Below are 26151 nucleotides of genomic sequence, written 5' to 3' on the forward strand. Positions count from 1 at the left end.
GCAGGGGATCTCAAACTTCTCTTTGTATCGTAACCACCCAGAGGGCCTTTTCAGCCATACTTAACTTTAAACAACATCAACCTTGCTTTTATTTGGGGGAGGGATGTGGAAATGTGCCCACTTTTCTCGCCCAGAATGCAACTCCCCAGCTTTTCTGACCCTGGCCGCTCACCAGCCGGACTGGCCAGGAGCAAAGATCAGTGACCAGCTCCTTTCCTAATCACTCCGGCAAACCCTCCGAGACTGTTTGTTAACCCTTAAGTGGCTGCTGAATGTGAGACGTTCAAGGCGTTGGAAGGAATCCCTCAGGAACCAGACTTGAAGCCACTAAAGCACCTCCCCCCTCCTCACCCCCATCTCCTCCTCCATCTGGAAGTGACCTTCAGGTTACTGAATGAAGGTGGCCGCAGGCCAGAGACAAACCTGGCCCTCCGACGCCCCCTGCCCCCGCCCCGCCCCCGCGAAGGGGGCGGAGCGACGGCTGCGAGGGCTCCTCCCGCGGGCTTTGTGCGTGCCTGGAATCCAGCTGTCGCCGCCCCTCGGAGCCCCCTGCCCCCGGCGGGCGCACATTTCCGGGCCGCCCACCACCCCGACCGCGTCGGTAGCCGCTGCGCCTGCCTGCTCCGTGGCCGTCCCGCCCCAGTAGCCCCCGAAATGCCGGTCGACTTCACCGGGTACTGGAAGATGTTGGCCAACGAGAATTTCGAGGAGTACCTGCGCGCTCTCGGTAAGTTGCTGCCCCGGCCGGCAGCTCGGGGACGAGGGCTGGGCCCCGCAGAGCCCTCCCGAGGGCCCGCCTGCCTCTGCCTGGGCCAGCCGCCGCCCCGTGCGCCGGCCAGCGAAAGGGCTTCGGCCGCCAACTTGGAGGGTGGGGGTTGTTAGGACTAATTGGTGGTAAACATCTGATAGTTGCCTCTAGACTTGGATAACTTCATTAGGAAAGCTGGGTCTAGTTTGCTAGGTTTTGTTGGTACAGGGTCAGCATAAGGCCAGAAAACTTTGTTGCAAAAAAAAAAGAATGCGCAGAACCGGTTGCTGGCTGAGACAGCGCTAAGCGGACAGGAAACCCCAATGGTGCTGCCCCGGCGAGGAGCCGGCTCCTGGGACCCCGCTACCTTGGAGACAGTTATCTGAATTTTCCTGCCAATTCTCTGTCCCCTCTACCCCCTCATCCCCTGCAGATGTCAACGTGGCCTTGCGCAAAATTGCCAACTTGCTGAAGCCAGACAAAGAGATTGTGCAGGACGGCGACCATATGATCATCCGCACGCTGAGCACTTTCAGGAACTATATCATGGACTTCCAGGTTGGGAAGGAGTTTGAGGAGGATCTGACGGGCATAGATGACCGCAAGTGCATGGTGAGGATTTGCATACACCAGGGCATCTCCTGCCCAGGGGGCCTGACCGAAGTCTGGACTACTTCCTTTGGGAGGGAGGCGAGGGCCCTTATGTTCTTAGGGACCAAGGATCTTCATACTCCCAGCCCTCAAGGTAGGCAGCACCCACTTATCAAGCATCCCCCTGTGCCCAAACAGGATAGTGATGGATATGAAAGCTGCAGATTGTTGAGTCTCTGTTGTGTCCGGGCACTGAGCCAGATGTTTCATACATTTGACTTTATCTGATCCTCACGACAACCTATGAGGGTGGTAGGAGTATAACCATTTTACAGATGAGGAAACAGTCTCAAAGAGATGAGTAACATGCTCAGAGTAGCTAGGGAGGGGCTGGGCTGGAATTCTAGGCAAGTCTGTTGATTCTCTTCTTTGCCTGTACTAGGGCCAGGTGGAGGAAGGCTGAAGGAAAGGAGGAAAGAAACACAGGGAACTCTTTTGAAGTGTAAAACTTCCTGTATAGCCTAGCATGAAGCCATTCTAGGAAGCAGGGGATATCGTGATCTCCCTAAAGCCTCTGACCTGCCCCACCTTGTCCCGAGCTGGGATTTGGCTCCTGGCCCTCCCCTTCCCCACCCTATATTCCACTGCCTGCTGAGCTTCCTTTGAACCTTGCAGCCAACCCCTACTCAGTAGGTCATTGCCATGGTGGCCCAGGCTAGAGGAAGCATTCCTGCAGGAGGGGGAGGGAAGTGAGCAGCCTATCCCCAAGGGTGGGAAGCTGATGACCCAGAGACCCCAATTAGCGTTTCCACAGGAAATTCTAGAAGGTCAGCCCCAAGTCTCTATCAACATTCTTGGGTCACTGGAAGGTCTGGGTGCTCCCAGCATCCTTTTCAGTCTTGGGTCCAGAGCTAGTATTGTATGCTCACCCCCAGGGACCTGCTTTGCTTGTTGACGGAGCACCCCCCCCCCATCTCCCTTCCCCCTCCCAACATTTACTGAGGGTCTGCTGTGTGCCCTGCACCACACCATTATTTTACACCATAGCCCAATGAGGGAGAGATCCATGACCCCATAATATACAATGACTGAGGCTCCAAGAGGGGAAGAGACTTGTAAGAGATGGGATTTGAACCCTAGGCCTTTGCACTTTGAAGCTCACCCTTCTGCTCCCTGCCAGGCCCCTGTCTGCCGGTCACCTTTGCAGAAGCCAGATGGCAGAGGTTTGCTGGGGCTGTGGTTGAAGGTGCCAGAGTGTGGAATCCCAGGCCTGGACTACTCACCCCCAGCTTGTTGATTCATCCGAAGGTAGTCAGGAGTTGATGTCTGAGTCTGCTGTTTGGAGTGATGGCACAAGAGGGGGTAGCCAGCAGGGAGTGTCCTTGGAGAGGCCGATACTGGTGTAAGAACATGTCAGTTGGTGCCTTAAGAAGGCCCAGGGCCTCTTAATCCTCAGAGAGGCTCACAGTGGGAAAGGAGACCGGCAGCAGGGTCTGCCTTGGTAAGGTGAGGGCTCTGCCTTCCAGATTACTGTCCACGATCTGTTCCCTGGCCTGCTGGATGGAACTTAAGGACACCTCTTGTCCCCAGCTCACTCTTAGGGTACTCACAGAGCACATCAGACATCTCTGTTTGTTTTAGGTCACTGCAGCCTCTGGAATGTGCCCGCTTGTACTTACTTGGCTAATTGCCTTCCATCTTGCTTTCCCTCCCTCATCCATTACTGCGTGAGACGTATGTTGATCACCTGGTAATACTAGCCAGTGCTTGTTGAGTGCTTACTGTGCACCACATACTGTTACCACGTACTATTCCCATTTTATTTTAACCTAATCTTCACAATACTGCTTTCAACCCCATTTCACAGATAAGAAAACTGAGGCAAGATTTCTTGTTGTGTGACGTTGGGGAGGTTAAGTAAGTAGCCGAGGGAGGGTTTGAATTTGGTCTGTCAGCTCCAGAGTCCCTGCCATTAGCCACTACACAGCACCTACCGTGTTCCTCAGACACTAATCACGGCCCCAGGCACAGGGACGTGGAGGAGGGTGTCGCAATCCCTGATGTGCCAGGAACTCACAGTCTTTGTGGTGAAGACAGACACACAGAGAGAACATAGTGTGATTAGTGGTGACAAAGGGAAGCACCTAGAGGAGGGGAACCCAGAAGGACTTCTGGAGGAGGTGGCTTCTACCCAAGAGGAAAGGGGTAGAAGAAGCGAAGGTTTCAAACACAAAGGAAGGGGCACATGGCCTCCTCCTTTTCTCAACTCAGCATTAGGACATCCCAGGTGAGCAGATCAGGGAGCCCAGCAGCTGGGCAAACTAATGACATTGGACTAGGATTCATGGTCACCTTTGCTGTCCCAGGACTCCGGGCGCCCCTCTCCCAAGTGTATGGCACTCACTCACCTTGGTGCTGTTGGGGGGGTGGACGGCCTCTCTGCTCCGGCCTTCCCTTGACCCTTTGCATTGCAGAGAAGTCCTTCTCTGGCTGCCAGCTGGATGGAAGCCTACGGTGAAGAGCATAGCCAGGGGAGGGCGGAGGATAATCAAATTGTAGCGACTGTCCAACCTGAGGCTTGCAAGGGCCAGAGGAGCTGCCTGCCAAGAGGCCGCAGGGGCTGAGGTCTCCAAGTCCCCCTGGGGTCTTGGGCCAGGCAGTTGCCAAAGCTAACTTTTACCGCTGCCCCTTCTGCTCTACACACTCCGGCACCCACCAGCCGGGAGCAGTGGCCAGGAGGAGGCCAATCTGTTCTCGGCACCAAGTTGGCTGGATTCTAACATTTCCTTCCCAGCACATCTCAAGGGTCTCATTTCTCACCTGGGATTGTTCATCTGTTTTGTTCATTCCTTTCTTGGTCCGACAAGCATTTTATGGTGCTTACCCATATCTTTGCAACCCCTGTGTTACTGAGACGAATTGCACAAGATTCCTGCCCTCATAGAGCTCAGGGCAGTGGGGGAAGCCAGACATCCTGTGATAGCATGCGGGTGGGGGCAGGACAGCCAGAGAGGCACACCCCGCCCCTGGATCTGGGAGGTCAGGGAAGGTTCTCACAGGAAGTAGTCTGAACTGTGGCTTGAAGGATAGACAGGAAATAGCCAGGCAAGCAGACAGGGGACAAGAGGAAGGCCAAGGCCAAGAGAACAGAAGTTGGTAAATGCTACTTCAGACCTGTCCCACCTTGGCCTCTGGGCTCAGCCCTGGAGACACAGAAGCAGCAAGGCCTTCTGGAACACCCAGGCCATTTTTTTTTAGTGATGGCAGTACAGTGAGCTGAGGAACACAGTGTAGAGGGGTGAGGGAGCAGTGGTCAGCGAAGTTGCCTGGTTGAGGGGGGCCTTGAAAGACAAGTAAGCATTAGGGCATATGCAGAGATGGGAAAAGTGCATTCTGGGAGGGACAGAGGGAGCCGTGTGTGTGAAGGCCTAGGAGTCCAAAAAGGCCTGGTTGTGAGAGGGCCTGGGAGGTGGGAGACGTGTAGTCCACAAATACCAGAGTGCCAGATGTGACTGGGGAAGACAGGAGTGATGAGGACCCAGTAGGGAGTCTGCGTGTGACCCTGACAGGCTGCAGGGACCCCTTGCCAGGAGAGGTTTGGTCAGACTGACATCCTTCCCTAAGGGCCCAGGGGCTTGCTGGCTCAGAGACCTCCGATTCTGCCTCTTTCTATGGGAACATTATGTGTGCTCTAGCACAGCAGCCAGAGGGTGAAATCTGGCCTGCAGATGTGTTTTTGTTTGGCCTGCACAGTGTTTGAAAATTTTCAGAGCCAGTTGCCAAAGATTGTAAGATTTCATAGAAAAATCCATATTTCTGCCTGTTCTTACCAACAAAATCAAGATGGCTGAAAACACTGGCTGCCCATTTCTTCCTGTGCTGTGTGGACCCCTGGGGCATTGTCAGAGCTGTCCCTTTAGATGGGACACTGCCCAGGCCTCACCCTGCTCTGTTAACCTGAAGTCCAGGATCAAGGAGCCCTTTGTCTTTGTTTGCACTGTGGGTTCTTTAAAGTAGAGTTCTTTAAAGTGTACTGAAGCAGACACCAGCCACAGGAGCGCACAAACTTGTTAGAAACACAAATTCTCCGGCCGCGCTGTTGGCCTATGGAATCAGAAAGTCTGGGTGGGGCCGGTGGCTTGGGGCTCGGTTTGTGCGCTACATGGCTCTGATGCGGCTGAAGTTCGAGAACCCCTGCTCTGGAGGAAAGAAACATCTCTGTGTCCGTGCATCTCTGGAGACACTGGGAAACCATACAGTCAGCTGCAGAGGGCCCCGGGCCACCAGCTGGTTTGGTCCATCATCTGACCCCCCGGAGACATTGCCATCCAGGCCCAGAGCCACCTGGAATGGCTCAGCAGTCTGTCCCCAGACTGAGAGGTGGAGGATGCAGATTTGTGTGGCCTGGGATCACTCAGCTCACATTTCCAGTCTGTCCTATTCAGATTTTATGTGACCTGAAGGCAGCAGGGACTGTCATTTTGGCGGAAATGTGTGAAGACTGGGCTTAGCTTTTCTCCGCTGCCGCCTGCATGCCTTTATCCATTAAAAAGCAAATCTCAGGCCCAGTTTGAAGCCAATATCACGTATTAAATCCAGCACAGGTAGCTTTGGCAGGGTGGGAGGGCTTGCAGGAGGAGGGCTCTCCTCAACCCCAGATAGTGTTCCCCCCTCAGGCCAGGGAATCCCTTGGAATGAAGAATGATGGACTTCTTTGTTCCCAGCTGTCCCCAGCATGAGCAGCTTTTGTGGCAGAAGATAGCCTGGGTCGGAATCACAGCCATGAGCCCGGCTCCGCGCAGTGGTGGCAGAAGGGCCCTTTGTCATCCCACCTCGGACACTGGGGCCAGTTTTCCCTGGAGGGGGCACCTTTGTTCATTTGGGAGTCTGGTGCCTCTTGCCCAGGCTGAGGCTTCTCCCTCAGCTCCAGCTGTGAACTCAGGATGACCCCTTCTGCAGAGCCTGCCTTCCGGCTTGCGGCCCTCCACCCCTCTGTTGCTTTCTTTGTTTTTATTGTAAAAGGAAAAAGAGAATTCAAATAGTGAAGGAGAGAGTGGACTGCAAAGGAAAGGGCCCCTTCCCCTACTTGGCCTCATTCCCACCTCCCAGAGGGTATCACCGCTCCCGTTTCTGGTGGATCTGTCGGAAATCTTCCTCGAATATAGAAGCTGTCTATCTATTGATCAGTTTAAAAAAAAAAAAAAAAAAGGAAGGAAAGAAATCCAGTCCTTGGCTCCTTGTTTTCTCACTCAGTGCTGCTTCTTAGGCATCTTTCCATGTCCGTGCTTATAGATTTTCTGAATTCTCTCTTTTAACCATCTGTGTTTCCTTCCCTTCCTACCCTGACTTCCTCCCTTCCTTCCTTCCTTTCTTCCTTCCTTCCATCCATCCATCCATCCATCTAATTATATATGGTAATACATGAAATCCACGAAACTGCTGTTAACACTTTGGTTTAAACTCTTGCCAGCTCTCTGATCCTGTTCTTGTCTCATTAATGGGTTTTTTTCTGGTTCATATTTTAAAGAACACAATGCTGATGGCACAATTAACTCCCTGGACCACAGAGCTGTGAACGCCCTCAGACTGGGGAACCTTCCAAGGGCCACAGATCAGGCCCACAGCCCTCTGCTGGGTCCTTTCCAGAATGGAAACACGGAGTCTCTTTCATGTCTTAGCTAAAGTTCTCCGACCTTTGAAATCGGTGTCAGCAGCATGCTTTTGAGGATTACAAAAAGAAGAATTTAAGCAACCCAAATAAAATGCACAAAGTAGCTTTCAAGAATCACACTGTTGTGTTAGGTTTTGTTTTTTGTTAGGCAGGAACAAAGAAAAATAACAAGCCCTAAGTCTTTACCAAGCACCGTGCCTGCACCGAATGATTTTAGCACTTTTTCTCTTTTGGTCTCCACAACAGATGCAGTTCTCTATGTGTCATTATGCCCATTTTGCGGATGAGAATCTGAGGCTCAGAGAGGTGAAGAACCTTTTTGACCCCAGGTCCCAGCCAGCTGGTGGCAGAGGAAGGATTCTAACTGGTCTGTTTATAAAGGTCTGTATTACAAGGTCTCCCCTCGGAGCTCTGCTGAGGGCCAGCACCTCAGGTCCTTATTGTGAGCCCATCACAGGCTGGAGGTGAGCGCACAGGACTGACAAGGCATGGGGGTGTGGACAGCAGTGCTAGTCCTAGAGGCCGACATCTGGGCTTGAATCCTCCATTACCCAACTGACAGTGACCTTAAATGACTGGACACGCTGCCTCTGTCTTCACATCTGCAAAATGGGCATCATGATTGCTGTCTCACAAGGCAAATTCAGAGGACCATGGAGATAGCACAGGGGGCAGTGCCTTGTGAAGCCACAACACTGTGTGCAATAAGGGACCAAAAGCCCTTGTGATGCCTTAGACTAGAGGCAAAGCATAATCGTTGACGGTGGCCTGGTGTTGGTTGGGGGAGTTACTGCTGTTTGTTTTTCTGACCGACATTGCTCTCCCCACCCACCCAAAGAAACACCTCCTCTTCTGGTGGGAGGTATTCCCTTACTCACCTCATAGGCTCTAGTGGAGCTGCACATCATGGTACACTGTCTCTCGTGGGTTGGGCACCTTAAACCAGGGTGATGACCGTGTCCCGTGACCTGTCACAGGATTGCCTCATCTCACCTTTTCCCGGGGTTTAATTTAGGGACGCTGGCGGGGAGCTGTGTTCTAGTCCTTCTAAAGTTCATAAGCTGGTGGGATGCCATCTCCCATGGCCGTGTGGAGCAATCCAACAGAAGGGAAAGATGAGGCCAGCAGAGGAGCAGAAATTAGAGAGAGAAGCTGCAACACTGGGAATTTGCTGGAGCCCCTGACACCAGCACATCTCCAAGACTTTCGGTGTACTTGAGCCAGCCGGGGCATTCCCTTTCTTCCCCCTGAGGCTGTGTGAACCAGTTTCCTGTCACTAAAGACATCCTCAGACAGAGCCCACAGATCATGGGTTAAAGAACCACATCAATAGTTAGAGCAGGAGTTCTCAAACTTGAGCGGCCCACCCCCCTAAGTTTCCAAAATCGGAAGGTCTGCCGTGGAGCCCAAGAACATGTTTTTCTAATGAGCTCCCAGATGCTGCTGATGCTGCTGGTTCAAAGACTAGGCTTTTGATAACTCCTGAGAAAGAAAAATGAGGAAGCAGCCTGGCCTGCGCCCAGGATCCTGTGATGTGCTGGTCATGATTCAGTGTAACAAGCCTGCGCCAGGGCCCCGGCTGCCTAGTTCTGGGGGCTGGATGAAAGTGGAGACGTGCAGTCCAGTCCCTGCAGATGGAGTCTGCCTGGGGACACCAAACTGGCAGCGACCCATGATGGTCTGCAACTGAGACCCCGGGTAAAAGACCCCAGTAGTGTGTGTGTGAACAAGGACGGGCTACGACAGAGCACTTAGGAGCTTTGGCCTCGAGGTGGATCCGGATTTGAATCTGGGACCCACCTTCCAGCTGTGTTTCCTTGGCGAAGGTACTTTATCTGTCATCTATAAAAATGAGCCGGGGGTCATAGCACTGATGAGATTATTGTGACAATTATGTATGGTGATGAGTTATTTCATTTTTCTATTGCTGTGTAACAAACCACTCCAAAACCCAGTGCTCCAAAACTCTAAGCAATAGCAGCTGTTTATTTTGTTCACGAGTCTGCAATTTGGGCAAAGGGGGGGTGAGTGGTCCCCACGGCATGTCCTGTCTGCAGGGAGCTGGAAGACCCACATTCCGTGTGGCCCCTCACATGCACTGTCTCCTGGCTGCTTGAGCTTCCTCAGGACACGGCAGCTGGGCCCTGAGAGTGAGAGGGCTGAGAGCACGAGGCAAAAGGGTATGACAGTGTTGTGATCTGCCTTGCCTCCAAAGTCACATAGCGATACTTTGCCATATTCTCTTGGTTGAAGCGGTCGCCGGGCCTGGATCCAGAAGACCTGAGTGAGCAGGAAACCCCCTCTGCCCTCCCCTCCTGGCATCCGGAGGCTGTAAGCTGATGACTGCCTTCCGGTCCCCTTGGCCCCGTGGGAAGCTTCTCGTGTAACCAGCCCTGCAGCTCAGGTCCTATTGTAACCTCTCACGTGGGCTTGAGGACTTACTCGTATTTGACTTGGAGTTGGCTGAAAACTCTGCCGACCAGCTCTGTGCCTGAGTCACAATGGCTTCGTCCCTGGGAAGCATTGGTGTGGCTCATCTGTGTTGCACAAATTGATCTGTGCTAGAGCATGCGTGCATACACACACACATACACATACACATACATACCACCCCTTGTCCTCCAAACGAAAACTCCAGGTCTCCGTTATGATGCCTGAAATTCCAACGTTAGAGCACATTTATTTTGGTTAAATATCCCAAGCCTTTTCTAGGTGTTTCCTTTAACCAGCAAATACCTTAGAGGGCTGGTTGTCTTTAATATAGGGTGATTGGTGAGTCTGTGCTTCCTCCACCCACCCCCCCCCCACCCCCCCGCTTCTTTCTTTCCTGACCTGAGGGGCCAAGGACAGCAGAGAAGACTCTGGGGAAGAACTGTATAAACAAGATGGGCATGAAAGGTGTGAGGGTAGAGATGGAGGAGAACCCAGGCTGCAAAATCCACCCTTACCCGTCCTCACAACATACCTGGCTCTGCATGCAGGAAATGAGGGGCTGGGGAAATCCTGTCTGACAGTTTGCGGTGAGTCACGAAACATCATCTCACTCTTTGGCTCTGAGATCCCACTTATGTGATTACACTCCAAGAAAATCATTCAAAGGAAAGCCATGTCTATTTGTCCAAAGGTATTTGTTTGTAGCTGTGTGGTTAATAACCCTCCCCAACCTACATATAAGCACAGCCACCATCTGGGGGCTTCTGTGTGGCCGGCTCTGCCCTTGCACTTTACATATATTATTTAATCCTCCAACAGTCCCGGAGAGGAGGTGCTACTCCCGTTTTACAGACAGGGACCCTCAGGTCCTGTGTCACATCGCTGGTTAACCATAGCCTTGAGATTCAACTTCACACCTCTCTGACTCCAGACTCTGTGGTTTGCAGAACTGGCCACCTCCTGCTGGTGTTCCTAAGTGCCACATAACCACAGGTGGTTTGAGTAACTGTGGCTTTTTGACTCCACAGATCACTGCATTGCCATGTAAATGATCACCGTGAAGATAAATGGAAAGTGTTTATGGGCAACAAGTCAACAAGTTCGGTAGATTCTGCTTCTTAGTATCTCTTTCCCCTTCCCCCATCCCCACTTCTCTGAATATCTCTTGCCTGTAATAATAACAATAATTATTAACATCTCTTATGTTTACTCCTGTGCAATAGGCTCAGCACTTTCCAAGAATTCTTTTTTTTTTCATTTTATAAATTTATTTTTATTTTTTAATTTCTATCCAGGTTAGTTAGCATATAGTGCAATAATGATTTTAGGAATAGATTCCAGTGGTTCGTTCCTTATGTATAACACCCATTGCTCATCCCAACAAGTGCCCTCCTTAATGCCCCTTACCCATTCAGCCCATGCCCCCATCCCCAACCCCTCCAGCAACCCTCAGTTTGTTCTGTGTATTTAAGAGTCTCTTATGTTTTGTCCCCCTCCCTGTTTTTATATTATTTTTGCTTCCCTTTCCTTATTTTCATCTGTTTTGTATCTTAAATTCCACATCATTCCACATATGAAGTCTTATGATATTTGTCTTTCTCTAATTGCGCTTAGCATAATACCCTCTAGTTCCACCCATGTTGGTGCAGATGGCAAGATTTCATTATTTTTGATTGCTGAGTAATACTTCAGTGTGTGTGTGTGTGTGTGTGTGTGTGTGTGTGTGTATATATACCACATCTTTATCCATTCATCGTTGATGGACACTTGGGCTCTTTCCATACTTTGGCTATTGTTGATAGTGCTGCTATAAACATTGGAGTGCATGTGTCCCTTTGAAACAGCACACCTGTATCCCTTGGATAAATACCTACTAGTGCAATTGCTGGGCTGTAGGGTAGTTCTATTTTTAACTTTTGAGGGACCTCCGTACTGTTTTCCCCAGTGGCTGCACCAGTTTGCATTCCCATCAGCAGTGCAAAAGAGTTCACCTTTCTTCACATCCTCGCGAACATCTGTTGTTGCCCGAGTTGTTAATTTTAGCCATTCTGACTGGTATGAGGTGGTATCTTACTGTGGTTTTGATTTATATTTCCCTGATAAGTGATGTTGAGCATTTTTTCATGTGTCTGTTGGCCATCTGAATGTCTTCTTTGGAAAAGTGTCTATTCATGTATTTTGCCCATTTCTTCACTGAATTATTTGGGGTTTTTTTGGGGGGGGGGGAGGTGTTGAGTTTGGTAAGTTGTTTATAGATTTTAGATACTAACTCTTTATCTGATATGTCATTTGCAAATATCTTCTCCCATTCTATTGGCTGCCTTTTAGTTTTGGTGATTGTTTCTTTCTCTGTGCAGAAGCTTTTTATTTTGATGAGGTCTCAATAGTTCATTTTTGCCTTTGTTTCCCCTGCCTCCAGAGACGTGTTGAGTAAGAGGTTGCTGTCGCCGAGGTCAAAGAGGTTTTGTCTGCTTTCTCCTCTGCGATTTTGATGACTTCCTGTCTTACGTTCAGGTCCTTCATCCATTTTGAGTTTATTTTTGTGTATGGTGTAAGAAAGTGGTCCGGGTCCATTCTTCTGCATGTTGCTGTCCAGTTTCCCTAGCACCACTTGCTGAAGAGACTGCCTTTATTCCATTGGATATTCTTACCATGAGTTACTTCTTCACACTGATCTCCCTTCCGCCATCCTCAACTCTTCACCCTATCGTTCACATTCTAAAATGGGAATCTTATTGTATCACTCCCTGGCTCAACTGCCCAGGAGCTCCCCAGGGTTGGCAGGCAAAGCCCAGAGGTGCCTTGGGTTTTTCAGGACATGGCTCCAGCTCCAATCCCTACCCACCTCATATCCTTGGCCCCATCCCACCATTTGCAGGCACCTTCACTTGCCCTCCTCCTTGGCATCTCTCTGTTCACTTCCTTGGGATAAGTCCCCTTATTTCTCCCTTGGAAGAATAATTACCCATTGGTGAAGACCAGCCCGAGCTTGACTTTTCCACCAACCTTGTCCTGACTCCTCATCCCACCTCATTCATCCTTTCCTTTTGCTTCACTGTCACTCTCTGCAGCCATTGCTCCCAGGGCACCTGTGACACTTATTAATCGATTTGAGATTCTAGACAGTGGAACCCACACTTTGCATGTCCAGTGCCTAGCACAGAAGGCTCCAGTGTGTTTGTCATATGAGTGTTACATAAAAATAATAGAACTTCAAGCAATATAACTGGTAGATCATATCACTGCAAGATCCATTTGGCACTTGATAATAGCTAGTGTTTGTTGAGTATTTCCCATGTGCCAGGGATTCTAGACACTTTCCATGTATTAGTTCTTTTTTTTTTTTAATGTTTTTTATTTATTTTGAGAGAGAGAAAGAGAGAAAGCAGGGGAGGTGAAGAGGGAGAGGGAGAGAGAGAATCCCAAGCAGGCTCCATGCTGTCAGCACAGAGCCCAACGCAGGGCTCGAACTCAGCCAACCATGAGATTATGGCCTGAGCCAAAATCAAGAGTCGACGCTTAACCGACTTAGCCACCTAGGTGTCCCTCCATGCATTAATTCTTTTTTTTTTTTTTTTTTTTTTTTTTTTTTAATTTTTTTTTTTCAACGTTTTTTATTTATTTTTGGGACAGAGAGAGACAGAGCATGAACGGGGGAGGGGCAGAGAGAGAGGGAGACACAGAATCTGAAACAGGCTCCAGGCTCCGAGCCATCAGCCCAGAGCCTGACGCGGGGCTCGAACTCACAGACCGCGAGATCGTGACCTGGCTGAAGTCGGACGCTTAACCGACTGCGCCACCCAGGCGCATTAATTCTTTTAAGCCTCACGATTCTGTAATGAAGATGCCAAAATTCTTCCTCTATTCTATGTGAAGAAAATGAAAGCCGGCACCAATATCGCTTGTCTGAGCGGAGAGAGCTGGTGGAGCCCAAATTGGGATCCTGGCAGTCTTGAGTCCAGATTGCTACCAGAGAGAGGTGGCATCCTTGTTATGTTAAGGGTCACAACTCTGGAATAATTTCTCTGTGAGGCTTTTGAAATGTCAAATGCAGTGTCCCCAGTGAGGTAGCGGGGTCATGGATGGAATTGTCAGGTGCAGAGGAGTGGGGGTCTGGTTTACATCTCATTCTCAACGGTGGAGGCTGTCCACGGCCCAGCTCTCTCTGCGGCAGAACCTGGCTGAGTCATAACCGGTTCACCTCTGGAGCCAGACCATCGTCTTTGGAGTCTCATCTATGCCACTTGCCAACTGGGCATGAAACAAGTTATTTCACCTCCCCATGCCTCTGCTTGTCTGTGAAATGGGGATAATTATAAAGTAAGGGATCCCTACTACTCCGCAGTGAGGATTAAATGAGGGAAAGCCTGTAATCGTCACCTCCATCAGTATGAGCTGTTACTGTTAATTCTTTCATCGTGTAACCTGTGTTCTCCAGAAGACAAATTCTAGAGGTGGTGACATGTGTGTGGGTGACCCGGCCACCCAGAGAAGAGCTGGCAGAGCTACCTCACGCAGGCTGGCCTGCAAGGACGCGTGCCTGTCCACAGCCGGAGAGAACAGGCTGGGCAAAGCCAATGGCAGAGGGAGCTACTGCTTATGGAGGGTTTGCTGTGTCCAGCACTGAATGGGTCCGTGCAACCCCTTGGTTCATTTCATCCTGATGCTCTTGTTCTGCGGCAGGACATTCAGCCCCACTTTGCAGATGAAGAAATGGAGGCTCAAAAGGTGGGGCACGTTGCTCAGGGTCTCCCTGCTAGGTAGGGATGGATTGGGGCTCGGGCCTGCATCTCTCCAAGACTGTCACCAGGCACCCCCCAACCCCCCACCCCCGCAAATGCCCAGATCAGGCAGGCAAGCCGGCCCATAGCCTACCGGGTACTGTTTGGCAGCAAGAGCATCCATGGCGGCAAGACGCTCATGGGGTAACAGAGAGCAGGCTGCGGGTTCCGAGTTGGGCAGAAGGGGGTTGAAACCATGACTGGCACTCTTCCTGGCTTGTGTGGCCCTGGGCATGACGGCTAAGTGCTCTAGGACTCAGCATTTCAGGCCAGTGTCACACAACGGCTAACGCAGTTCTGTACGGCTCATCTTTGGAAAACGGCTGCATTATCTGAAAATAAAAATGTGCTCATTGCAAGAGTACCCCTACAATGTTTTTCTGCCATTTGTTCGTTCATTCAGCAAATGGTGATATGCATTTTCCCTGCCTTAGATTCTGTGGTGGGGCTTGGTATCCTGCAGTGACTAAAAGGATCCCAGACCCCAAAGAGCTCTCAGTCGAGAGATCCCGACCTGCTGACTCCTCTTCAGCTACTGAGCTAGCATCTCTTGTCTTCTGGGAGCTGTGTGCTTCTGTTCGCCTTGAGAGATAAGAAGTAGAAACCAGAGGCTCTTGTGGCAGTGACGAGGGTCTGGTGGACTCTGCCCTTCAGAGTCCCTCCGAGCACTCTGGCAGGATGGCCCCTCCTTTACTGTACATCCTCCCCTGCCACCTCCCAACAGCCCCCCCCTCCCTCCACACCCGCCCTGTGGACTTGATAACAAGCTGATTCCCTGCCCTGGCTCAAGTAGCAGGCTGGCTCTGCCTGCCAGATAAGCAAACATCCGGACTGTCCGTTGCTCAGGTCTGGCTGGTTGGAGCCGCCAAGATGTAAAGTGAGGGAAAAGAGAGGCTGAGTCCTCTCCCCAGTAAATTCTGGGCTTGGAGGAGCAGGGTCAGGATCCTTGGGGAGGGTCATGCCAAGAGAGTCCAGCTGGGCAAAGCTCATTTAGAAGCCTCACTCACGCAGCCTCCGGCCTCCCTGCATCTGTCCAGGCTGTTCCTCTGTTTGGGATTCCCTCGTCCTTCTTTTCCAACTTCTGCTTCTTAACTAACTCCCGTGGTGTTTTCTGGTGTCAATTCCAGCATTAATTCCAGCAGTGATTATCCCCTCCAGGAAGCCTTCCCTGATAGATCTCTGTCCCCATTCCAGAGACTGATGAGATGCCTTCCCACTTCTGCAACTACCATCACCTGCCTCAACTCAGCACTTGCCATCCTGTTGGAATTCTCTGCTTGTCTTCTTCTCTAATAGTCTGTCTGCTCTTGAGAGTAGGATGCTCGCCTCACCTGCCTCTGTTTCCAGTACCCAAGGCTAGTGTGCAGGTGTCGAGCGCACGATTGCCGGATGTTTCCTTGCACAGAACCACGCTGGAGAATCCTACTGCTCATTCAAAGATCAGCTTAGATCAGGTAACTGCAGGGCACAGTAGGCAAAAACATGGACTCTAGTCCAGTGAGACTCACATCTCATCTCCCCACTTCGTGGCTGGGTGACCTGAAAGGCTCAGTCTCCACATCTGTAAAATGGGAGAAGTGCTCCAGGAAGATACGACCCAGGCTGTATTTAATACCCTGCCCTGCCCAGTGCATAGTTTATATTCAGCACATATTCTTAGAGTAATGATGGTGACGGTGACAATGACAGTGGTGCTATTACTTCCACCAGAAAGCCTTCCCTGTCCCTTCACTGGGCTGGGTACCCACCACCCACCCCAACTCAGAACACCAGTGGTGTCAATGCCAGTTTACATATCTGCCTTCCCCTTAGGCTGAGCTGCTCTGTGGCATAGCTTGGGTCCAGCCCAGCCTTAGGGCCCCTAGATTGGGGCACTCAGTGCTGGGTACCTGTATTGGCTGAGCACAGTTTCTCATGAGCCCTGTGACTTTCTCCAGCCCCATTTCCCTCCTCCCCATCCAGAACCTTGGCCTCATGGGGCCTTGTGCTCTCTGAGGGCTTCTTATTTTAAAATTGATCCTGGGTGCTTTCCAGAATGTTTAAGGAATTTTAAAAATGACACGCCAAGATTAGCCATAATATTTTATCATTTTATTTGTCCTAAGAGTTGTGTTATCATTTGCGGTTAGCTCCTTCATGGCATTAGAATCGCATTCTTTCATGCCCACAGAGGCCTTGTTGTGGCTTTACTGGTTTATAGTAGTTGCTCATAACAGCTTTTGTGTCTCTGATTACTCGTTCACATGTTAAGGCCTTATTAATTTAGTTTTAATCTGCTTTTAGAGAGAATTGGCTTTTCCCCTGAATGTGCTGATTTTAGATAATTACCAGCCTCCTAGGAGTGGATCAGAAGAGAGTGAGCACACTGCTCACCGGGCCGAGCCTCGTGGGCAGCTACTGGACTTTTCCACCAGAAAGAACTGGGTCCAGGTGATGGCCCAGCCCATAACCCCCACGAGACATAGTCTGGTTACCTGACTAAGTCTAATTTTTATCAGCTCTAGAGCTTGAAAGTCAAGTGAAACATGGAAGTACCTGGCATTTGACAGGCTCCCTCTTACCTTTCCTGACTTTTCTCATCCACTTACTTATTTAACACAGGCACCAGAGGCTGTGAACTGTCTTATTGTCCCAGGAACCCTCAAAGGGTGAAGCATACTTCAGACTCCAGGAGCAATGGCCAATTTGCAGCTTTTAGCAATTCACATCATGTACAGGAAGTGTCTAGTCACTGTCTGGTTTTTCAATCCCCCACCCCCTCCAGAATTTAAAGGGCACAGGCTTTGGAGTCAGATCTGGGTCAATCCTGGCTCTGACCTTTGCAGAAAGAAGCACTATGAACAAGACCTCCCTTCTGACCTGGCTCTGGAACCACAGAGACAGTAAGATGCAGTCCCAGGTGCCTCTGGGAGGTGGGTCCTTAAGTACAGGGCTTCCTCGAGCTGTGTGGGCACGTGTGGAGGGGTCAGTGACCCATCCTCCCCCTGCTTGTTGGAATGGGTGTTTGGGGCATGTGGGAGCTTTAACAAATGTCACAATTCTTGGGAGGCAAGATGAATCCCACTATTTGTGGACCAGGCCAGGTCACTGACAAGAGATGGGTCCATTTAGTGTGAATAGTCTGTCACTCCCAGTATAGGTCACCTGCACAGGGCAAGGGGGGCCTCTGGACCCCTGGGACATGCTTCCTCAGGCTGCCTGCCGAAGCCGGGTTTTCTGTGTCACTGGTCCCCATGCAGCCGTGCCAGCTGGGGTTTCTAAGTGGTCAGGGGAGCTGGATAATGGCTTTTGAAGTGACAGTCCCTTGTCATAGTGATGCAAAGCTGTCTTCGTTCATCTGTTGGTGCATGTCTTTCTGGGAAAGCTGCTGACAGAGCCAAAGTGTTAGAGGTTATTTGTTTTTAATAGAAAAGTTACTGGACTGGCTTCACTTTACAACCAGCTGCCCTGGACTCCAGCCCTTTTGCAGACTTGCAGGTGGTCCGTGCAGTGAGGAGAGAAATTGAAGGTGGCCGGACTTCCCCTTCGTTTCCAAGGTGGAGTCCCAGAGCCCACAGTGGGGGTACAGACAGCACTGCCTATCTCTGTGGTTTGCATCGTGTCCACCTCAGCCCCCACAGGCACCTGCCTTCCCATGCCACTTGGAAAGCATCAGGAACATTCTCTCGCCTGAAATTCCCCCATTAGACCCTGGCTAAAGGGATTAAGCAGTAGAGAGTGCCTGAGCTGGGAACCTGCGTTAAATGACCTCTTAAAGACTCTTTCAGACACGGCATTCACAGGGCAAGCCAAATCCTTGTCCCAGATTTCCCTGCTCCTGGTCTAGCAAAGGTGGTTGGCTCTTACCACAGAGGACATCACAGGATGAGTTCTTAGGTCCTGGGGAAGATTGTCATCAGGAGTTATCACAAGAAAACAAGTGACCATTGCTTGTTACCCAGTCCCCTTCCAACATTACTTCTTTCTTTATTTCTCCTCTCCTGTTCTTGGGTAACCATCCTCCTCCCTGACTCCTCACCCCTCTTTTCTGTTCTTAGGACAAATCTGGCCCTCTAGGGAAAGGCTGGTTTATTCCCATAGGATACAAAGCTTAAATAGAAAAATCCATTCCCACCAAAAGTGAACATGAGCTAGCCAAGCGGGAGAACTAAATCACCGTTTTGGAGCCATCACTGCCGTGAGTGGGGAGTCTCCAAATCTTCAGCTTGAACAAAAACCAATTAAGTTTTAGGGCAGTGGACATCCCAGTGCTCCTGGGTGCCCAGCTCAGCAAGCAGCCCCTGCAAGGTCTCCTCCTGGGTCCAAGTCTCCAGGAAGGGAAGGAGCTTCTGAAATGTTTAGCCACGATGAACAGCCTATCCATCATGGCTTCACAAACTTCCAACTTAAAAGACTTTTAGTTATTGTCCAGCTTGGACAAGCAAATCCCATCCCTGTCTAAACTCTGGAGGTCTTGATGACTATTATTTGGGCCTCCTATGCCAGCCCTGTGCATTTTACGTACATTTTCTCTCATCCACAGCACAACCTGGTGAAGTAGATCTTCTGGTTAGCTAATGCCACATAACAAGCTGCCCTGAACCTAGTAACTTAAGACGACAACCATTTATTCTCCTGATTCTGTGGGTCAATTGGGCAATTCTTGAGTTCCATGTGACTGCATGTTTAGCTGAAGGCTCAGTTGGGGTGCCTCAGTTCTCCTGCGGTAACCTCTCTCTTGTCCTCCAGGGTTTTCCACGTGGTCTCTCTCCCCAGGATAGCCTGGCCATCCTCAAAGCATGGCAACTTGGTTCCCACAAGGGAGGGTTCTGAAAGACCAAGCCCCCGGCGTACAAGCGCTTATAAAAGCTCTGCATGCTTCGTGCTTGCTAATGTCCCGTGGGCCAAAGCGAGTCACAAAGCCAAGCCCAGAGTCTGTGCAGGAGGGGACTTCACAAGGGTGTGAATATGTGATCCATTAATCCCTCTTTTGCAGATGAGGGCACTGAAGCTCAGGAGGTTACTCTCATTGCCCAGTCATTCCTCATGGCTAGAGACTGAGATCCCAGGTCTGTTGACTCCTAGGCACGTGTTCATCGCTGACAGTACTGGGTCCACCTGATACAGGTGGAGGGTGGGCCGTGGGAGGGGGCAGGTACCAGGAGCCCTGTGTACATGATGGCTGAGCTTCCTGCCCTTTTTAGCCTGGAGGACAGCTCGGCTTCTTCCCCAGCCGACGGGTTCCACCCAGGAGATCAGAGCCAGCGGGCTGCGTTGCGGGTGCAGGCGGCCCTGGCAGGCATTGGAAACATGCTCCAGGTCACAGTCCCAGTTTTTAGTCTGGCGCTGTGGCCCCGTCTAGTCCCCCAGCCCTGTTCCCACCCTCTCCTTAACTCCAGGATAGCTTTTACGGCACTGGCCTGCTTGTCCTTAACGCACTGTGTTTGGCATGCCTTGCCGCTTAAAAACAAAAACTAGTTTATGTTTCCTGTGAGAATGAGGAGCCCTCCCAGGCACTGCAGCCTCTGGGTTTCCCCTAACGCCAGCACCAGCCACACCAGGCTGGAACCGCCTGGTACTTTTCCATCTGACCTTCTCAGCGGTGATCTCTTTAGGACCCATCTCTGGCTCTCAGCACCCACACCCAACAATGTTTGGACTGAACTGAAGGGTGTTCTCCTGGAGCTTCTCAGAGTCTGAGCACAATGCCTGTGTGTATGTGCAGCCCCCAGAGACTCTAGCAGACACCTGCTGGATGCCCTGCCCTAGGCTGGGAAACACGGGGGTCACAGAGTCCTGCAAGCCTCATGTTCCAGCCCAGATTCTTTCCTTCTTAGCTGAGTGACCCTGAGAAACTGCCTTAACATCTCTGAGCTCAGCCTCCCCTGTATACATCCAGTACAGACAAGAATAGTCTCTGTTCTGTCCAACTTACCCGGGGTCAGAGACAACAGGAATTTGGGGTTGAGGAAGTGTCTCCTTTGGAAACTGCCATAGCATTTGTGTGTTAAGGATCCTTCCCTTTAATGGGCTTGATTGTAGGGCTCTGAGAAAGGGTTCTCTATGCCCAAAGATCCTTCTGCCCTCTCCCTCTATCCCTCCATCTCTCATGATGCCTGAAATTCTGCTATCCATCATTCTTTTGCTAAGGTATTTTATTATTTGTATCCAACTGGTCCCCATTAAAAGATGTCAAATGATCTGGAAAGGGTAACATGTTAGTTCAGGAGCAAAGCCTGCCTTACCATTAATGAACATCTCTTTCAAGCTCGTGCCCTGACGTTGATGTTGGACGGTAAACAGGTGTGAGCTTTCTGGGGCTCAAGCTGGCAGTAGTTATCAAAAGTCTTAAAAATATGCATACTCTTTAATGCTACAATTCTTCTGTAAACGTACTCCAAGAAATTGATGTGTTCAAAACTGGGTTATTCCAGGCAGTCTTACTTATAATAGCACAGAATAATAAATAACTTAAATGTCCAAGAACACAGAATGGACTAAATGATAGTGTGTGGATATGATGTAATACTAGCAGGCTTAGCTCCGTGGTCCTGTGACCAAGTGCAGTCACACAGGTCACAAGGCACAGAAGGGCCCCTCGCTTGGTTTAATGCTCGTCTGCCACCATCTTAAAATTCCTAACATTTTTTTAAAAGAGCCCCTCATTTTCATTTTCTGCAGGGCGCCACAAATTATGTAGCTATTTCCTTAATATTATGTAACAATTAAAATAATGCTTATGCGGACTATTTATTGAAGTGGAAAATTGCTTCCATTAAATGAAGAGACTAGGGCCCAAAACCATAAATGATGCAATCCTAATTTTTTTAAAAACAGAAATATATATATGCATTCATAGAGCAAAATACTGGACATAAACACACCAAAATGTTAGAGTAATTACCTCTGAGGAGGCAAGATTACAGGTATTCTTTTTATTACCATATTCTTCTTTGAGCATTTCTTGTATTTTCCAGCACGGAGGGCCTTAATATGCTTATTGACTCTAACATATCTGGCAAAGGCAGAAGTGTATATAGCATAACTGGGGACCAGCGATCTTTTCTTAGCCTCAGGTTGAGTCTGGAGCCTTTAATATACAGAGTAGACTTCAGGATAAACACACAAAGAGAAGTTAAGTTGATGGGGAAGCCAAGTACTCTTACGAGCTCCTTGAAGTCGAGGAATGTCTGATTTCTCAGTCCCCACTTCCCTTCGTAAGCCCGGCATGGACGGGGTGCCCAGTGAATGGGCATCTTGTCTTGTGGCTTGAGTCATTAGTGGTCTTTGCCCATGACACACCTCATCAGACATCCACTTCATTATGTTTTCATTTGAAGGTGGGAGCTTCTCTTTGGCTGGACATGTGCCCCGAGTGATCTCTAGACCCCAGAAAGGAACGTCCCCACCCCAAGTCCTCCTGACCTCCGTCTCCCTCTGGAAACAGGTTCCAGGACCAGAGGTCTGATTTACTCCTGCACACAACTGGCTCCACCTGTCACCCTGTGCCTGTGTTGCCTTGCAGGCTTCACCCTAACAGCAGAGGGCAGCAGTCATCAGTGAGCCCTGGAGGGAGCTGAGGGGTTTGGAGGAGGAGGTAGTCCCCACTGCCCAGTGAGTGGCCCCACTCACTCCATACTCATTTCCCAGACTTCTTCTCTCCTAAATCCTTATCAGGCTGTTGCTGACTATCTATCAGCTGAACAGCTGAACGTGGCCGGGAACACATGAATCCTAGAAACTTGCCTCTGTAAAACCAAGGCCGGCGAGTGAATGGCCTCTGGCCCCTTCCTATGACAGATAGGAGCACAGGCACCCAGTGACAGGGTGGACCTGCCTAGAGCCACACAGTGAACAAGGGGCAAATGGAGTCTTAACTGCAGCAGTGAGGAGGCAGGGCTCATAATGTGCAATTGCCACATATGGAAAGGCTGTTCAAGGGGAGGTGGGTAGCTGCAAATACGGGAAATGCCCACTGCACCTGCACAGTAGCCTCTCCCTGCCCACCTGGGGTGCACTCAGCCCTCTGAAGCCCCTCCTCCTTTCCCAGCCCCCTACTCAACCCCAGCTCTGAGAGCCCCACCCTGATGACCTTTTCTCTCCTAAGTACCCCTTTAAGTGAAATTTAGGGAAGTTTTTGTAAATGTTAAAACTGATTTCCAGGGGACATCTGGGTGGTTCAGTAGGTCAAGCTCCCTACTCTTGATTTCAGCTCAGGTCAGCTCACTGTTGTGAGGTCAAGCCTCACGTCGGGCCCTGTACTGACAATATAGAGTCTGCTTGGGATTCTCTCTCTCCTCTCTCTACCCCTAACCTGCTCGCACACACACACTCTTCTCTCTCAGAAATAAAGAAATACTTAAACAAATAATAAAATAGGGATGCCTGGATGTCTCAGGCGCTTAAGCTTCTGACTTTGGCTTGGGTCATGATCTCAGAGTTTATGAGTTCAAGCCCTGCATGGGGTCTGTGCTGACAGCTCAGAGCCTGGAGCCTGCTTCGGATTCTGTGTCTCCCTCTATGTCTACGCCTCCCCTGCTCGCATTCTGCCCCTCTCTCTCTCTCTCTAAAAAATAAATAAATGTTAAAAAATAATATAATTAAATAAAATAAAACTGATTTACATGTTGTAATAAGACACATGGTGGACGGAGTTAGGCTGCAAATGTTCTGTAATGAAATTGACTTGAGCACACCCTGGGTAAACAAGGTTGGGGCTGCTTGCTCAGGACTGACAACCCTGTTCCTTTGCTTGGCAGACCACAGTGAGCTGGGACGGGGACAAGCTCGAGTGTGTGCAGAAGGGGGAAAAGGAGGGACGCGGCTGGACCCAATGGATTGAGGGTGACGAGCTGCACCTGGTAGGTTGCTGGTGTGTGGGGTGGGGGCGGGGGGGGGGGGCGCAGAACAGGGTCCAGAGACTATAATCACTGTTGAGGTCCAGTGGACCTTGGAAAAATACTCTGTGGCTGGGCCTTGGTTCTGCTCTGAAACTTCTCTTCCAAGGACCTGAAGAAGACCTTTGAGTGATTTTAAACACTGAGCCCTGAGTTTTCAAGGTCTAGGCTGACTCAGCTGTCCAGTCAGAGACATGAGGAACAGAGGTGCGTTTGCTAAGCATCAGACATGGAGCTAAGCTCTTTTGCATTCCATAATCTCTCTCTGTCCTCTCAGCAGCCCTATGGGCCAGCTGCTATTAGGGGTCCTATTCTGGAGATGAGAACATGGGGGCGCACATCCAAATTACACAGCTAGGAGACAGAAGAACTGAAATTTGCTCCCAAATGATGTCTGTGTTCACCAGGCCAAGCTGTGGCAGGCTAGAATCAAGGAGAATTCTTTAAGCTTCTCAACACTCTAGGTCAGGGGACGAGAAGCCTTTGTCAGTTCAGAAGCCTAGGTGTGGGCCTCTGGCTTGGGAACTCAGGTCAAAGCCATTTCTACTCCATCCTTTGTCTGGGAATAGTACACACAAATCCAGAAGAAGGGGCTTAGCATCTGGAGAGCTAAAATAACACATGTCCTCCAAAAGGAAACCTCCCATCACTCCTTTTCCCTTGGAACTCCCCGGCTACCTTCCTTCTGAGAAAAGAGCCTGGTCCAGGTGACTTGGGTTCTTCAACTCTTGACTCACTGGGTACCTTTGAGTAAGTACCTTCCTCCCTCAAGCCTCCCCTGCAAAATGCCATCCTACCACATAGGAGTTCTGCAAAGATCCGAGTCCGTGTGAATGCTGGGAAGAGGCACAAGGGCATTGTTTTCAGAGGCATTAGGCTAACGCAGTGCCTGACCTTGAGCCTGTCTTCTCCCCAGGCCTCTATTTCGACTGCAGAGCAATGAGGGTAGATGGGTATGTGGTTTCCACTGGCTCTTTCAGCTCAGTAGTTCTGTGGCCCTATGCCAGAGGTTGCAAATGGCGGGGTGGGGGCGGGGAGGGCTCGGACCTCTTTTCTTTGGCCATCAGGGAGCTTCACACTTCTTCAGGGAACAATTTAAAAATTAGGAGATGTCACATAAATATTCAGATTTCCAGCCTCCTTCAAAACACAAGACAGAACAAAACAAAACTTGGAATGTGTGGTGACACTCTGTGTGTCATTCCCCCCGGCCACTCAGCAGGGGCTGTCCTGTAAGAAAGGCATGAGCTTTCTGGTCTGCATTTGAGTACTACCTGGGAGCTTTTACTAATAGCAATTCCAGGGCTCCACCCACTAAGACACTGATATAACTGGTCTAGCCTGGGACCCAGGCATTTTTTCAGACTCCCCAGGTACTCTAATGTGTAGCTGAAGCTTAGAATTTCCACACCGTTTGCAGCTTTGGCCTTGGTGACCTACTGAATCCTCTGGGGGTTAAGCCATGTGTCTGGGCCCAATTTCTTCCAAGCTTGGGCACAGACTCTGTCTTGGGCTCAGGACTGAGGTTCTGAAAGCCTTTTGGCTCCTTGAGTGTAGTAGGGGGAGGGGAGGTATCAGAGGGTCCTGCTGGCCCGTTTTGAGCCACATTTTTTTCCCAGCCAGCCCTGCCTAGGTCATAGCAGGGCCCAACATCCATTGATCCAGTTTAACGGACTTTCTAAGGTATTGGTTAGTTCGAACCAACTCTTGAGGAGAAACAGCAGGCGCTAAGTATTTTTGAAGTTCCTGCCCCTGTATGCACTGAGCCCCAAGTGTGACTTTGCTCTGGCCAATGACAAGCATCTGCTTTTGTTTCAGGAGATGAGAGTGCAGGGTGTGGTCTGCAAGCAAGTATTCAAGAAAGTGCACTGAAGCCTGAGCAGACCTTGATCTCCAAGAATGAGTGGCATGGACGTGTGGGCCAGGATCCCCTCCTTTGCACAGCATGGGGCAGAAATGTCCAGCCACTCCTAGGCATCTGTTAGCAGTCTCTCTCTTGGCTTTGTCTCTTTTCTTTTCCTTAAAACGAAGCCATCCCAATAAAAGTGATTTCTGCTCAATACATCTGTTTTGAAGAAGCTTCAGAACCCCACTGTGCTCACTTTTTCTCTGGGGCTTCTGAAGCCAGCTTCTCCTGATGCCATCCCTGGGCTGAAGGAGAAATATCACCCACACACCTGCAGATTTAGTCCTGACCTTGCACCTGTAAGGTCTTTCCCCAGGAGCACAGGCTTGGGTTCAGGATGTGTGAGCTGACATTCAGTTATCCACGTGTTAAATACCTTGCATGGTACATGTCTAGTCAGGACCAAAATGTAGTGAATGCCACAGAAGCAGGAAAAAATGCCCTCCACCTGGGAACTTAAAGCCTAGGTAAGGAGATGCAGCCACCACCGATCTCCAACTCCATACTATACACGTAGGAGATGCTCTAAAAATGATTCGTGAATGAGATGGAACTGGATAGAATTGTAAGCCAAAGCTAGAATGAGGTGAACCTTAATCAAAGGCAATTACCAGTTGGACTTGATTTCAGAGGTGTCATGAGCACACAGGTTACCACCCCAAAACTGTTCCACCTCACTTATGAGCTGATGTAAAGCCTTCCTTCTCACTGTTATCGATGAGGCATAACTGGCAAATCCCTCTAGAAGAGGGAGACTAGCTCATGTTCACGCTAAAGTGTAAATGACTGCTAGTGTGCCTTGGCATAGAGACACTCAGGGAAACTGAAAGGGAGGAAACGAGAGACCAGGATAGAGGAAAAGCACTGCACAATGGAAGACTTCCATCCAGGACCCCCTTCAACATCAATTCTGCTTAGGCTGTGCCCTGGCCCTTGGAAGAGTGGGTTAGGAGCCAGACGAGCGGAGTTCTGATTCCCACTCCACCACTCAGGACAACACCACAAGTCTCTGGATCTCACTTCTCAAGTCAGAAAACCACACGAACAAGCTACCTCCCCTTCCATCCAGGTGTGCTGTGAAGCCTGTAATGCATATTACACTTGTAGACTGCCAAGCACTAGACCAGTGGCTCTCAGACCCGGCT

At 50.2% G+C, this 26151-nt stretch overlaps 1 protein-coding gene across 2 annotated transcripts; it reads left to right on the forward strand.

Moving 5' to 3' along the window:
- Window positions 1–343: 343 nt before the first annotated feature.
- Window positions 344–25162, forward strand: RBP1 (retinol binding protein 1). Of its 2 annotated transcripts, XM_081790130.1 has the most exons (5): window positions 344–727; window positions 1182–1360; window positions 7257–7391; window positions 22963–23064; window positions 24919–25162. In XM_081790130.1, exons 1-5 carry the CDS (start codon window positions 655–657, stop codon window positions 24970–24972), a joined length of 543 nt encoding a protein of 180 aa, XP_081646256.1. In that variant the 5' UTR covers window positions 344–654; the 3' UTR covers window positions 24973–25162. The 2 variants fall into 2 exon arrangements, with proteins under 2 accessions (XP_081646256.1, XP_060494775.1); XM_060638792.3 differs by lacking the exon at window positions 7257–7391 and having other exon boundaries at window positions 467–727.
- Window positions 25163–26151: the final 989 nt, after the last annotated feature.

This window comes from Panthera onca, chromosome C2 (genome assembly GCF_046562875.1).
Source record: "Panthera onca isolate mPanOnc1 chromosome C2, mPanOnc1 haplotype 2, whole genome shotgun sequence".
Lineage (NCBI taxonomy): Eukaryota > Metazoa > Chordata > Mammalia > Carnivora > Felidae > Panthera > Panthera onca.

Bases quoted from the DNA above. Each gene is read 5' to 3' on its own strand.
- RBP1 (XM_081790130.1), top strand. From the start codon at position 655: ATGCCGGTCGACTTCACCGGGTACTGGAAGATGTTGGCCAACGAGAAT. The intron at 1,361-7,256 runs GTGAGGATTTGC...TCTCCACAACAG, and splicing joins TAGATGACCGCAAGTGCATG to ATGCAGTTCTCTATGTGTCA. The intron at 7,392-22,962 runs GTCTGTATTACA...TTTGCTTGGCAG, and splicing joins TAACTGGTCTGTTTATAAAG to ACCACAGTGAGCTGGGACGG.